Below are 13702 nucleotides of genomic sequence, written 5' to 3' on the forward strand. Positions count from 1 at the left end.
CAATCAATTCTTATATTCTTCTAAGTAATATACCTGACTTTGATCATTTTCTGAAAAGGAAATTACTTATTTGGAACATATTTAAATGGGAATATTTTGGTATTAATAGAAATAAAATTTATAAAATTTACATTTTTTTAATCTATAAATGCAAAAAAATCTGCTTGATACCTTCATGCACATGTAAATATATTATCTAGATGAATACATTTGCTATATATATCTTTATATTTGAAAAGTAAAAGTTATGAAGGTTTAATCATGCGGGTGTATGTTGCCAGTAGCTTTCTCATCATTTGATATTTATCAACCTAGCAACACAAAACATTATAAAAAATTTAAACACATGCCAAACTGTTCATAAATATATATTAGGGTGACAATAACATTCACTTGTGTTTGATATTGGTGAAAGTTTGTTTGTCTTATGGGTTATAAATATCTTATAATGTTTTTTAATGAAGTTTGTAATACTGCAGGCCAAATAGTAAATAGTTTTATATCGTTGTTGAGAATTAAATAAGAGCTTTGTTTTCTGCACATAAAAAGACTTTTGTTTTCATGTTTGACCAAATTCACGGGGTTGAACAAATATAAGGGTATAAATATTTATACTTTTTATTTAAAATGCACATGATGCCTTCATTTTGGTAGTATAGATGAACAGATTTATCAAGTTGTTTCAATAAAGTCTATGAATATTGTCATAAAGTAGTAATGAATGAATTATATTCATTTCATGATTGAAGAGATTAAGGTATAATTGTATTGCGTTTCAATAGAAACTGATCAGTTATTACAAACTCAGGTCCTTTAGTGGTAATATTGCATTTATAAGTCGTAGATTGATCCGACACAGCAAATAAAACAGTTACATTCATCTAGATTCTTTTGACTGCTGTGTACTCAAATGTAATCATGCAAGTGGATCCATGATTCTTCTTTGACTGCTATGAACTGATCTGTAATCATGCAAGTGTACTCTCAAAGCAAGTAGAGAGTTAAAAAAGAAAGAAAATAGACATGTTTTACTGACCATTGGACTTAATTTTGAGTGGAGAACATCTGATTATGAATGACGCTGAAATATTTTGTTAGATCCTTTCAATTGGAATATCTTATCAGCATACAGTCACACATTTGGCCATTATATTTTATACACTAAACATACTTTGTCATTCATATTGTAATAATAGTTTATACTTATACAGTTGTATATTTTGTCATTGTAATCACATAGTCACAAATGATGCAAATTTATTCACATAGTTCCATACTTGTCATTGTAATCATACATTGCCATAGTGTTGTCACACATTTTGTCGTTTTAATCATAGTTCCACATTTAGTCATTGTAATTACATAGTTCCACATTTAGTCATTGTAATTACATAGTTATATATTTTGTCATTGTAATCATAGTCACACATTTAGTCATTGTAATCATAGTCACACATTTATTCATTGTAATCATAGTCACACATTTTATCATTGAAATCACAGTCACACATGTTGTCATTGTAATCATAGTTACACATTTAGTCATTGTAATCATAGTTCCACATTTAGTCATTGTAATCACATAGTTATATGTTTTGTCATTGTAATCACAGTCACACATTTTGTCATTGTAATCACAGTCACACATTTAGTCATTGTAATCACATAGTTATATGTTTTGTCATTGTAATCACAGTCACACATTAAGTCATTGTAATCACATTGTCACACATTTAGTCATTGTAATCACAGTCACACATTAAGTCATTGTAATCACATTGTCACACATTTAGTCATTGTAATCACATTGTCACACATTTAGTCATTGTTATCACATAGTTATATATTTTGTCCTTTTAATCATATAGTCTTAAATGTTGCCTTCATAGTCATGTAGATATAGTCTAGTATTGCAACAGAATTATTTTTGGTATGTAGATATAGTCTATTATTGCAACAGAATTATTTTTGGTATTTTTCAATTGTAAACGGCTATCTTTTGACTAGACTCATACTTTTGTCATTTTAATCACATAATCAAAAAACCGCAATTTGCATCTGGGTAATCAAGTAAAAAAGTTGAATTTCTATTGTACAATTTTTGGTCAATCTTTGTTATATATTAGAATTTATATAAATAACTTGACTTAAGATTGAATTTTTTGTTGATTGTTGATTATTTTGGAAAGATAATCTTCAATAACTCATATTATTTAGAGAAATGTGGGGAATCTAAATGACCTTTTATTACACAGCAACCTAAAGACATTGTAGAGAACAGGAGGTGAACTTGATATATTTTCTTACTGTAATTCAGTTTAACGTACTTTTATGAATGACAAATAATTCAAGGCCAATGTATTTTTGACGTATTTTGATACCATACTAATTAATGCATTACTAGATATGGAATCCAGTAAACAATAATCTGGCTTTCAGTCAAATAAAAATAGAGCAGAAAATACGACTTTCCAAATTGTAAATTGAAATGATTTTTCCTAATATTAGATATTTTCTTGTACACGATATTTAAGTTTAAACAATGGTCTTCATTGATTTTTAAATTGAATGAATTTTGAGTACGTGGTTATGCACTTGAGAATCTGTTTAACATTTATCAAGTTTCCTCTCTTTAACTGATAAATTGTTTTAAAATTGATAAAGGACCATTAAGTTATGGCAGGGAGATAGTTGTTAAACTGTTGAGATATTGAATGTTATTGACCAGTGATGTTGACTCGACTTTATCAGTTAGAAGTCCAGTAATTGATATTGAACCAAGTTAGTGAAAACAAAGCATCAAAGTTATTAAACATTGACTTTTTCTGTTGGTAAATTGAGAATATTCATTAACTTTTCCACTATGAAATTGATCCTTGTGTTTTTTGAGACTTGGGTATTTGAAGTTTGTGTTTTAAAATTACAGGAATTTCCTACTCGTATGTTTCTTAACTCTCTGCATTCACATGTAAGCCATTGAAATATAACACTTAGGCAGTTTCCATATAAAATACTGAGCTGAACGTTTCAATGTTGTAAAAATGCTCAAATATCTGACCCATATATCGAATATAAAATCCTTCAATTATTGAATGAAATAAAACCATTTTAAAACCAATTTGAATGTAAAATATGAAACGATTTTTAAGTAAGCAAATTAAATAACCCTAATCGTCTTCTTTGTCATATATAATTACAAGGCTTAAATATACATCATGGAACTGAATATGCTTTAATACTTGATAAAGCTGCTTATTGAAAAAAGCATTTCATGGACTATTTTTGGTGATCGAATATTTGTGTGGTTTCATTTAGATTATGTCAAGAACTATTTTGTGGTATATTTTTGATGTGTTTTGAATTTAGATGAATGAGCGCAAATCTTTATTTTCTATTCATAATGCAGTTGTATGTGCATTTTCAATGTTATGTTTTAAGTGTATTTATTAAGAGAGAAACTAAGTAAACTATATTGTCAAACATGCTTAATTAGGTTTATAATAATGGAGCTTTATGTAAATGTTAGTGCAAGGTGTATTTAATGTCTATGCTCAGCTTTTGACTGTAAAGTTAATATGAATTTGTTCTTTCAATCACAAATTCATGTTTTTTCTCAAGTTTCCTTCATCTCTTTAAAATGTGAAAAAACATTTATATGAATGATCAGTGGCTGTTTGTCTTTTTAATGGTAATTTAAATATATGACTTTGCTGAAACTTTTGACTGTAAAGTTAATATGAATTTTATTTTTAAAAGATCACAAATTCATATTTTTTCTCCAGTTTCCTTCATCTATTTAACATGTTTAAAACCCAACTTTAAGATTATTGGATGCTGGTTATTGAAACACAGAACATATGATTTTTGTTTACTAAATATGAAATTGCTATTATAAAATATTTTATGTCAAAATTACGACTTTGATGACATCAGATGATATACAAAGTCACGAAACAGGATACTGGAATCTGATAACCTTTTAACTTGTTAGGTTCAAATAATTTAAAGAATATTTAGTAATACATGTAGTTAAATTACAGAAAGTACTTTAAATTATCTTAAAAAACAGTATAAAGCTAAACTATTAATAATTTTGATAACAGATCAGGTATACCATTTAAATACACTTTTTTAAGAATTAAAAAGTATATAGAATGTGTATATTATTTAAATGCATTGACTAATACTGACCCAAAGTTCAAATATGACATAGCCTTTGGATGCTTGAGACATATTTTGTGACTAGATGCATCATTTTATATTTTCCTATTATTTAATCATTTTAATGTGACGGGGATGTAAAGTTTTCATCAAACACCAACCAACCTTAACAGAAAAATTTTGAATCTTTATAATTTCTGAAGATTTTTGGGATAAATGCTCCACCAATTATTTGTATTAAATGTCTCATAAACATCTTAAAGTTTACACTTTTAATGCACTTTTTTCCAAATAAGAGTCAGCTGGTAATATGCATGTTTATAAGTAAATTTGGGCATGAATACATGAACATGTATTCTTTGGAATCTCCTATTCAAAATATGTATATCATTGTATTGGATCAATCATCTTTTATATTATATATCTAATATCTCATTTCCAACTTTTTCTACAAGATGTCAAGGGATCCTAGAGAAGTATTCTTAATTTTTTTTTGGGGGGGGGGGGGGTTCAGCATCAGAAGATATTATCATAAAGCAAAAGATGTTATATACATGTACCATTCTCTTTCTAACTTTAAATAAAATTATAATGTATGATTGCCAATGAGACAACTATCCTCCAGAATTTAAATGAAGTGAATGCTTGATGTATTCATTTTCCAGTATAAATTTTTAACAAGAATTTTGCTTTCAAGGAGCGGCCTTATACATAATGTACACATGAAGATATATGTTATAATTAAAACTTTTTCATTTCCACTGAATCATACTAAAATATAAATGACTTTTACACAAGAAAATATAAATGACTTTTACACAAGAGAGGTGTCACTGTTGAAGAGTTTGAAGTTTACAAGAATGAGCCTATTGTTTGTATTTTTATTATTGAGAAAAAAAAAAAGTTAACTTATACAATATTTTCTGTGGTCGTCAAGTGTATAGCTCAGTGGTTTAAGTCTGTTATTCAAAAGCATCAATTTGAAACAAAAGTTTAATTCAGTTCTCCAATACTTCTCATCAATATCTAAAGAATTCATTACTTCTGATCAGAAATCAGCTAGGAGTTTTCTTTCAGTACCCAAACACTATACATCTCTGTTGATGTTAAACAGTCTCATGCAAAGTATTATCACTAGAATAGGCTTATGCATATCATTTCAAGTCATAGTTGTAACAGTGGTTGAATTGGCAACATTTTGAAAGTCATCAGTGGTTTAGAATATTTTTTCCTTTGTAATATGTTTATTATGACATTAGAATTGTATGACTGTTATAACAAAAGATTGTTTATTGTTATGAGAGAGCACTGTCCTAAGTCAACCTTGCCAGGTCCTTGGTGAAATCAGCTATGCATGTTTTGTTGCAAAAAAGTAAATAAATTTACATTCATTAAGTTGCTAATCCCTTGGAAGCTGTGAAGATCAGAAGATCAGAACTTTTACAACTATAATGTATAAATAAAAAGAAGTACATTGATTAGACAACAACCTTAGAACTCTAAAGAAATCTCTACTCTCTGACAACCTAATGTGGAAAATTCCTGTCTCTTACTCTGATAAACTTTGTCATAAATAGAATAAAAATGTTAGCCCAAAGCGTCTGATATTTCTGAGTCTTGCATTGGTGTTATTGAGAATTTTTTTGTCCCGTTATTATTCAAATGGATAAAAACATGTTGAAATATCATTGGAAAATCTGCAAGAATGATGTCTCATTCAAGAGACTTCAAAAGGTTAAATGAGACAAAATTGCTTATTCCCTAGTAAATGTGGTAGTTATTCAACAACAAGATGAGAAATCTGACTTAAAAAAGTTAATCTTATAGGAAACTAGAATCTTGTATGAGCTGAACTCTTAGTGTTCTGACATGTGACAGTAAACATAGTCTCTGATACCTGTGTAGACCAAACACCCGCCTAATCTAACCAAAAAATAATTCCTGAAGGGGATTTGGGTTTGAATAAGCTTTACTGTAATGGAGACTGGCTCTTTCTAGAATAAATACCAAAACTGAGATTTGAATTAGAAATAAGATCAGAGCAAACAAAATTATACACTTGATTATGGCAGTTGGTTTTTCTACCATCATTACCATTATAACTTTGAAAGGTTCTTTATTTCATAGTGTTAATTCAGTAAATTCAACAAACTGTACCCTATTACTGAAATTTTATTGTTTTTAATGGGAAATCAGTTTTCTGCATGAAACAAAATTACTAATTTACTGTGAAAGTTACCTGATTTACATAGTCCAATTAAATTACAGTGCTTATCCAGTGACCTTTGGGGTATCACATTTGCAAAGACCAAAACAGTTTACCAAATTGCAGTCAGATTTCTACTTCAACTAACTGATCAACTGGTAAAATATTTTAGCAGATTGCTCAAGTGAAATGTTGTTAGTATGAAGTGAGTGCTGTAAAATAAAAAGTTATACTTACCATCCAGATCCAGTCAGTTGATACCTTTGTCAATCATTTCTAACACAAATAATATCTTACTATAGTATGAGTCACTGAATAAAATGGTATAATTTTAACATGGAAACTTCTATCATAAATAAATATTATAAATGAATAGTTCAAAACATTGTTTTGTAGGTGTATATTTTATAGCTTTGTCTTCTAAGATGAAGTTATTGTGCAATTGTGATTCGAATAACATTTTCTATGCAAATTACTGATCTGCTGTCATTAAAGGGAAATAATTTATATTGAGTTCAAATGTACACATAAAATTTAATCAATGATACGAGGCTTATGATTTTGCCTACAAAAGATTCATAAAAAAAAAAATGAAATGCAAAATTAGTATGAAATTGAAGGGCATGTAAAACACAAATTAGAAAGGTTTTGCAAAATACTGCTTATAAGATATCTTGTACTCCTTGGTAGACAATCCTTTATACTTTGAACAATTCAACATTTTGCAAAACAGCTGTTAATCGTCTTTCATCATTAAATAAGTTTCATTGTTCGTTTTAGAACAGAGGATAAAAGTTAAATAATAACAGAAATAATGTTACAACAAATTAAATGGGGAAATTTGATATTTGTCAGACAGAACAAAATTTTGCTGATTATTTGTAATGTAAATTATTTCCCTTTATTGCCAGCAGATCAGTAATTTGTATACAAAATGTTATTCGAATCACAATTGCACAATAACTTCATCTTAGAAGACAAAGCTATAGAATATACACCTACAAAACAATGTTTTGAACTATTCATTTATAATATTTATTTATGATAGAAGTTTCCATGTTAAAATTAGACCATTTTATTCAGTGACTCATACTATAGTAAGATATTATTTGTGTTAGAAATGATTGACAAAGGTATCAACTGACTGGATCTGGATGGTAAGTATAACTTTTTATTTTACAGCACTCACTTCATACTAACAACATTTCACTTGAGCAATCTGCTAAAATATTTTACCAGTTGATCAGTTAGTTGGAGTAGAAATCTGACTGCAATTTGGTAAACTGTTTTGGTCTTTGCTAATGTGATACCCCAAAGGTCACTGGATAAGCACAGTAATTGTAATAAGTGAAATGAAGAATTGTTTGTTTTCATGAGAGTATAAAAATGTTATGCTATTTTATTCATCTCAAAAGTGTACTTGTTTAGGAAGCCTGAACGATAGATGTCCCAATAGACAGTTTCTATAATATAATTGAAATTCCCTATTTATGAAGTAAACAATAGATTTCATTTGATCTATAGAAGATTTGTATCATCTTGTTTACATATTTTGATTTGTCTAAGTCAAATGAATGCACCGTTGATTGGGACAACACACAAAGGCAATTGTATTTCTATCACTTTTCATTACTCATGCGTCTATGGTGAATTTAATCCATGAATTAAAGTCCCAGTTTAATCTCTTTTATTTGTTTTCATCTAGAATTTAAATTCTGTAATCATCATAGTATGATTTTAATAAAGTTAATGCCAGTGATCAGAGGTATGATAGACTTACTCTATAAATCTGAATTGAAAGTTGTCAGAGTCAATTTAAAAACAAACTGCAGGTGAAGATCAGATATATACATGTACATTGTACATGCGTCTACAATGCGTCATAGGGTTATCAATCTTCTGATGTGAGCTATGTGTTCTTTCATTAAAATTATTAGAATTATGCCATGATGATTACAGGCCATAGATTTTTTGATGAATATACATGTATATACATCATATTTTTCATACTTATAAGTTTACCCTTTTTATGTTAAAAAAATATGCTTACTAGTGGTCACTTGTTCTTTGCCTTTCCATTTTAATGTGATCAAATCTTAAATATTTTAATCTTTAAATTCTAATAGTACAATGTGATAGAAATAAATTGAATTTATTCACACCTACTACAAGCTACTGGTATTGTAGGTCTGCTGTTAGAATTGCAAATTATTGCCAAATCTGTAGTGCAGACAAAAAATTGTGAAAGTTTTTTTGTTTGTTTTTAATTGCAATAGGTGCCGATATGCTTTTGTATCTACCATAGTGATAGCTGGTATAAGGGTGTGTTTGAATTTGTCATTGCTTATGATAGCTGGTATAAGTTTGAATTTGTCATTGATAGCTGGTATAAGGGTGTGTTTGAATTTGTCATTCTACCATAGTGATAGCTGGTTATAAGGATGTGTTTGAAGTTGTCATTGATTTGGATTTTCTATGAATCCAATCTACTTGTTGCTTGTCGTTACTAAGGCCCATTATTAAGGAGCCATCTTATTGAATCATTGAATTTTGACAAATTCATTTAACATTAACATTATCAATATTGTCTTCATCAATTAAACTTTGACAAAATGTTTTTTTAATGTTAGCTTTAAATACTTTTAATGCATTAGTTGAACAAAACGAATGACAACTTGCTTTATCTTTGGTGTATGTAATCATTTTAAAGCATTTTGCACTGTTAAATTGCTACTTTTAAAAGTACATTGGCATAGAAAAGTTAACATTAAAATCTGAGGAGACCTGATGTTTTATTAGCACTTATGAAATATTAATGTAAAAATCATTTGGGTTTATAAATAACTGTTAATAAAATATTGTACCTAGTAACATTTACCTACTTAATCTAATATCTGTATTATATTCATTTAAATTTAATTGGACTTTTAAAAATTATTATTATTATTAAAGTATTTAGGGAGCTACCATTTAATTTTTATGGGGGGGCTAGGATGAAATTTGAAAAAAATAGGCAGGACAGGAGTTTTGAGTAAAAAAAAAGGCAGGATGAGACACTTGCAAAAAAAAAAAGTCAGGACGACAATTTAGGTAAAAAAAAGTCAGGATAAACTAAAAAAAAAAGGCAGGACCGAACAGAGTGAAAAATAAAAAGGCAGGACAGAGATTACAGCTAAAAAAAAATGCAGGACAAAATTTTTCCTCCTAGCCCCCCCATAAAAATCAAATGGTAGCTCCCTTAGTTATTAATTTTGAAACAGGTTTGTTATAGATGGTCAATATTTACTTTGATTTTTATCCAACTTTAATAATACATTGTTTAAATTTTTCATTTGGAATATCTTTTATGAGAGGGTACTCAATTTCATGAGAAATGCCAACACTATTGAGAAAGATGTCATACAAATTGATTACAGTTTCAAACCCTGATTGTACTGACCTATACTATTTGACAGGATGCTATTCATCAGGGGTCCTGGATTGCTTATTTGTTGTTGATTTCATGTGTAAACATGCGACAGAAGAATGAAGAATAGACTACTGTATGCTTGCCGATTATGCTTGTCATACAACAAATATTTATCACCAATAAAATTGAAAAGAAGAATGTTAGCCTTCACCTGCCATAAATATGCATAAAATATTGAAAACAGTTACCTTTATAACTGCATTCTTGTAGATAAATACATGTTTTGAAAATATATACTGCTTAGATTATAATTTAAAAAATCAAAAACAAAAATCTATTATAGTTTTTATTGTCAGAAGAATAGATTGCTGAAGAAAAGAAAGATTGACATTTTTTTTGTTATAATTTTACAGGTCAAGTTTTAACTTTGAGAGATACTACAGTAAAATGTAAAACAAATGTTCTGTAAGCAAGTGAAAAAAGGCTTGATATTAAAGTTATGCTTATAATAGAACAATTAAACAAGTTAAATGAAACTATTGAAAGGGAAAATAAGTTTGATACCAGCTTTGAACCTATCTTAATTAATATTCTACCTCATAACTGGTAAAATACCTTCAATTGTATATATATATTTTTTTTAATTTTCAGTTCAAGGCTTGTTTGAAGATGTATTAGATGACTGTGCGTTCTTTGTAACATATCCTGAGGTAGCTATACTTATATTTATGGGATAGTAAAAGTTGAAAAAAATAGTATGTGGGCCTCTGCCAGTGTTCCTTCATAGACAATGTTCCTCAATCAAACAAAACTAAACGTTAAAATTTAGAAAGGAAATGGGGAATGTGTCAAAGCGACAACAACCCGACCATAGAGCAGTTACTCTTTATGGAAAAGAAAGACTGAGGCCCAACTCCGGGTGCAGGATTTTCTTGCTGCTTTGAAGACCTGTTGGTGGCCTTGCGGCTGTTGTCTGCTCATTTGTGGGATTGTTGTTTGTTTGACATATTCCCCTATTTCCATTCTCAATTTTATGTCATAAATGAACTCAGTGTTTCTATAAAAATGTCTTTATTGTGAATTTCAGATCAAATGAATATTATTTTCACATGAAAGTTTTATGACTATCAAAGTGAATTTCCTAATAAGTTCACTTGAAAGTAGTATGAAAAGAGACATTATTTTTGTTAAAAAATCAAGTGAATTCTTCAATCTTTACAAAATGGTTGTTTGACTTTTTTTTTATAGAATGTACAGAAAAATAGAATATATGGTTTTGTCAGTGTCTTGCAGAAATGTCACATTTGAAGTCACTATGATGTTGCAAAGCAAGGAAATTCCCTGGTATTTTGATGCTATGAATTTTACATATTAAATGTGAAACTTTGACCTTTTATGAAGTATGAAATCAAATGTAAACAGACTCCTTGTGAAATTTAAATAAAGCTAAAAACAAATGACTTTGATAGTTCAAGTTGTTTTGCAAAGAACATAAAACAAGAATTTTTCAAAGAGATAATTAAAATCAATGAATATTTGATTTTATAAGATTTAAAGCCTCAGAAAAGGGAATCACAGAAAAGATCTAAATCTAATATACTTTCTTTAATCCTTTAAATCTCAGACCAACAGAAAAATTTCACATCAAAGTGCAAAATTTACTTATGTCTTCAACAGGTAAAACTTGACAAACAAGCAAGCTAAAAGTCAATTCTGCGTAGCACTAATATGTTTTCTTTTCTCAGTCTTGAGTCAATAAAAAGTGAAAAATTACCAATAATTGTAACCCAGATGTCAGGTTTCTTCGGAAAATTATATAGAAAGTGGAAAATGGCAACTTTGTATATATTTGATTAAAAGTTTTACTGATGTGTCAATTTTGTGACGGTTTTTCACTTGAACTTTCCCTCCTTGACAACAAGTTAGAAATTAGTTGTTCAGAAAACAAAGCCAGTGCTTCTTTTCCTTTGTATTATTTTGGTAGAAAATTTAATTTTGTGAAACGACATACTTTTGGTAGCTTTAAGCTCTGAAGTAGATTTAAATTCTTTGACATTATTTGTTTAAAATAAGTGTAATGATATTGACTGTCTACTTAACATTGCAGCTCAGATACACTGGAATGACATTTTTATTAAATATCTACTTTAAGATAACTTTAATGTGTTTCTGGTTGAAATGTGTTTCTGGTTGAAATTTGTTTCTGGTAGGTTTTTTAAGGACAGACTGATGAATACTCTAACATAGAGCTATATTTGGTTTTCGTAAATAGAAATGTGATTTTGATATGATTGTATAAAGAGTCTAACCGTGCGGATGTATTAATGTTATTTATTATAACAGCATGAGGACACCTGGTGGGAACAAGGCAGAAAAAGGGGAAAAATGATGAACATTTGTCAAGAATTAAGTTTAGAAACGAGAAAATCAAATCCTGAAATGACTTAAAATTCATATCATAGTGACATTTGCATAAAATTGCATTTTTGGCTGCCACAAGTGAAGGAAGCCAGTGTGTGTGACTGAATAGTTTATATCAATAATAAATGAGAATAAATGCATTTTATAGATTTTCAATTAAAGGGAAATTATTATAACAGTTTATTCGCTTTATAGCCCTCCCAGATTGACTTTTTACGATTGTAATGATTTCAATAATCTCTTCTATACCCAATTAATAATGCATCACCAATGTAAAAATGAGTCTTTAATACCATAAGCATCACGTTAAATAGTTTTTATATTGCTCGAGATGTCACTTAAAGTAGGTATAAGTGTCGTCCAGGTACATACTTGTACGGGATAGAAAATCTGTCCCTTTATCATAGGTAAATATCTGATGACTGAATCATTTGAATTCTTCAGTATTTTTCTCTTCCCTGCCATCACAAATGGGTCACTACATGCAGCATTAAGTGTCACCCTTTTATGTCCATATGTACATTCCAAAATTGGTTTCTGTTCTCTAACTTTAGTTGCCTCTACCAATTGTTATGTTAGTTTTACTTTCATAATGCTTATTACCACAAAACTATGATCAAGTTTGAATTTGAGAGGGGCACATGTACCATTCTTGATTTTTGCTCATTTTAAACATTATATGCAAGCAGGGGCATCATCTGTGTGTCCCATGGATACATACTCTACATATATTTTCAAAAGATATTTCTTGCTACTCAATAAAATTTGTCAATGTAGTAATGTAGTTTATAATCAAGACTAACTACAAACTCTCCCTACTCTGCTAACGTAATATAAGCACTGATTTTGTTACCAATGGCGGATTTCTATTTGAAATATTCTTTTCCTTTCTTTTGGTAATTTTGATAGGAACATCTCATTCCAAAGTATTTTTGTGGGAACTTACTTTAAAGGGTACACACATACAGCTGTTCAACATGACCACATGGTCCATAGAATATAACCGGCAAATAATTATTTCTATTGTTATCCAAGACAACCGAGAGCAGTATGTAGTTTAGACAGAATTTTATCATAACTTGAAGATTGAAGATTTAACTAAAAATGTAATGTTATATTTTACAGCATATGGAAGATCTTGGTTTAGTAATGGTTATATTATGTGATTACCAAACTAGAAAATTTCAACGCAGAACTCCATTCACAAATGAAATTCTAAATTCTGCTGCAACAGATGTTGAAGATGCTATTTCTGATTGTAAAACCAAATTAAATGCTGCCCTTGCACGTCACAGAATAAAAGCATCAGCCCCATCAATAGAATACCTGTTACCAGAAACTGTAAGAAGTAAAGAAGCAATAGGCTCAAAGCAGCCAGTGTATACATGGGTCAACCAAATAAAAACAAGGTAGGTGCAGCCCAAAGTGGATACTTAGAAAATTAAGAATTATTTATAACTATAAAAAAAGAAGATGTGGTATGATTGCCAATGACACACTCCACA

At 29.1% G+C, this 13702-nt stretch overlaps 1 protein-coding gene across 4 annotated transcripts in view; it reads left to right on the forward strand.

Moving 5' to 3' along the window:
- Positions 1–13702, forward strand: part of LOC139484885 (putative methyltransferase NSUN7) — a 48468-nt gene that overhangs the window by 16644 nt on the left and 18122 nt on the right. For all 4 annotated transcript variants that reach the window (XM_071268910.1, XM_071268907.1, XM_071268909.1 and 1 more), the window contains 2 exons: positions 10428–10486; positions 13323–13606. In XM_071268910.1, the coding sequence (XP_071125011.1) occupies positions 10428–10486; positions 13323–13606 (343 nt within the window). The remainder of the gene's footprint in view (positions 1–10427; positions 10487–13322; positions 13607–13702) is intronic.

Source organism: Mytilus edulis, chromosome 8 (assembly GCF_963676685.1).
Source record: "Mytilus edulis chromosome 8, xbMytEdul2.2, whole genome shotgun sequence".
NCBI lineage: Eukaryota > Metazoa > Mollusca > Bivalvia > Mytilida > Mytilidae > Mytilus > Mytilus edulis.